This window comes from Hordeum vulgare, chromosome 5H, assembly GCF_904849725.1.
Source record: "Hordeum vulgare subsp. vulgare chromosome 5H, MorexV3_pseudomolecules_assembly, whole genome shotgun sequence".
Classification (NCBI taxonomy): Eukaryota; Viridiplantae; Streptophyta; class Magnoliopsida; order Poales; family Poaceae; genus Hordeum; species Hordeum vulgare.
Genome location: NC_058522.1, coordinates 68,361,852 through 68,364,056, shown reverse-complemented (window position 1 = coordinate 68,364,056; position 2,205 = coordinate 68,361,852). Strand labels below are relative to the sequence as shown.

At 56.3% G+C, this 2,205-nt stretch overlaps 1 protein-coding gene across 1 annotated transcript; it reads right to left on the bottom strand.

The window, feature by feature from the left end:
• Positions 1 to 348: 348 nt before the first annotated feature.
• Positions 349 to 1,077, bottom strand: LOC123396338 (atherin-like). The gene is made up of 2 exons (XM_045091295.1): positions 677 to 1,077; positions 349 to 598 (listed from the first exon to the last, which is right to left on the bottom strand). Exons 1-2 carry the CDS (start codon positions 1,075 to 1,077, stop codon positions 463 to 465), a joined length of 537 nt encoding a protein of 178 aa, XP_044947230.1. The 3' UTR covers positions 349 to 462.
• Positions 1,078 to 2,205: the final 1,128 nt, after the last annotated feature.

Sequence of the window (2,205 nt, the reverse complement as noted above, 5' to 3'; positions counted from 1 at the left end):
GAAAATTGCCGGTTGGTTGAGTCTAGTCCCTATTTTGTTTAAGCTGGTGAAGTCTTTGATTTATCTTGTGAATTTCATTGGCAATCTGATCAAGAGTATACAAAGATTTAGACTTCTTTGCCATCTTCTTCACGCAACTCAACCATGGCGAACCCTTTGGATGGGGTGTGCCAACAATATAAATATACTGATCTACAACATCCTCAGTGTGATAAGCCAATCTCCGGGCTTGAGTAACCAATGTTTCTGTTAGAGCATCTTCAATATATGGTCCAAATTTTGGCGGTCCAAAACCGGAGATGTAAAATTTGGACCGCCAAAAAATGCATTTTGGAGCTCCGAAAAACGCTCAGCTCCAACAGATGGTCCAAATTGATGGTCCAAAAGAGCAACTCCAATAGATGGTCCAAAGCAAAGGTGTAAAAATCTGAAAACGGCCGCGCGGCTGCTGTCAGCCACAGTTCAGTCGCGGTTTTGCATTGAACTAGCATCAAAAATTTGAAAATAAAGTGGCCTCCTCCCATGCCTCCTCCCATCATCATTTGCCTCATGAGCATTTGCCACATTTGTCGCGTGCATGAAAGCTTCATCATCAAGACTACAATTGGACGCACAAACAATCAAAAACATATACAATTTAAAACAACAAACGAGAGGACAACCGGAAAAATTATACCTTTGCGACATTTCGTCGAACATGTTGGAGGCGGTGGCCGTCGGCGTGGCCACATCGTCCTCCACGGCCAGCGGTGGCGGCGGGGGTGGTTGAGGAATGGATGTAGGGCTGCTGGAGGAGGCCGCCGACCGCATCGGCTGCGATTCGTCATCCCGAGCCGCCGCAGCCGCCTTGGAGAGCTTCACCGGCCGCGTAGAACTGTCGGACGGGTTGTGGTTGCGGTTGGCCGCCCGTTTTCCGCCGACTCGTCCCTTCGTCGCCTTCGCCGCCGACGCGGTGGCCACCGGCCGGGGCGGCGGCATGGCAGCGGTTGCGGGTGAGATGGCAGCGGCAGCGGCCACGTGGGTCAGCCCACCTGCGGCGGCGGAGGAGAAGGTGGTGGGGTCGTCGCCTTCGGCCATGGCAGCGCCGGACGGCGGGGGGCGACGGCGGTCGGGCGGGAAGCGGGCGGGCAGACGCAGGCGGTCGGGCGGGAAGAGAAATGAAGTGGCGGTTGGGCGTTCGTGGGCGGCGGCTGGTTTTGGACCAAATGCACCTCGTGATGTAAATTTGCACCGTGAGCTGTTGCGTTTTACATCACGAGAAGGCCCGCGGTCTAATTTTTTTTACATATAGATCGTGTGCTGAAGAAGCGTTTTTTTTTTTGCATCAGACGGTCCAAAAGTTAGTTATTTTTACGTTTAGACCGTCTATTGGAGATGCTCTTACATGACTTAACGACCCTGACTTCAGTGTCCATAAAAGAAGCTTGTAGAAGCTCTAGTTCATTACTTATCAATATCATATTATTTGGGATTGCAATCACGGCCGCTGCTTTGTTTGCTAAAACTGAAGCAGCATTTAATGCCACTGCCGTGGCAATTCTTCGGCCCTGGTTGGATACTCTAACTTGGCTAGAGGTTAGAGTTAGTTTCTAACTCTAGACTAACCCTAAACTAACTTTAGCCTTTTGTGGTGTTTGGATGATAGGGTTAGTTTGACAATAAATATATATTTTTCAATCATTTAGCTTTTTTAACCAGGATTTTCTGTGGCCGGCTTTGTGTGGCCACCTCCCAAGCAACAGAGAAGAACACATGGAAGGCTCATTGGAGATGAGGGCAGATGGATGGGAACGGGAGGGGGGACGAGATGGAGGCACGCGGGGCCGGTGGACTGAGGCGGACGGGGGCGGCAGTGGTGGGCGGACGGGGGCCGGTGGACTGGAGGCGAACGGGGGCGGCGGTGGTGGGCGGACGGGGCCGGCAGACTGGACGGGGCCGGCGGACTGGAGGCGGACGGGGGCGACGGTGGCGGGCGGTCGGGGCCGGCGGTGGTGGGCGGACGGGACCGACGGGGTGGAGGCGGACGGGGCCGGCGGTGGTGGGCGGACGGGGCCGACGGGGGTGGAGGCGGACGGGGCCGACGGTGATGGGCGGACGGGGCCGGCGGACTGGAGGCGGACGGGGCGGCGGGGTGGTGGGCGGACGGGGCCGGCGGGGTGGTGGGCGGGCTGGAGGCGGACGGGGGCGACGGTGGCGGGCGGGCGG

Excerpts from the sequence above, each read along its gene's own strand:
- LOC123396338 (XM_045091295.1), bottom strand. The coding sequence starts at position 1,077 with ATGGCCGAAGGCGACGACCCCACCACCTTCTCCTCCGCCGCCGCAGGT. Across the intron at positions 599-676 it reads TTCGACGAAATGTCGCAAAG|TCTTGATGATGAAGCTTTCA; the intron begins GTATAATTTTTC and ends GTCCAATTGTAG.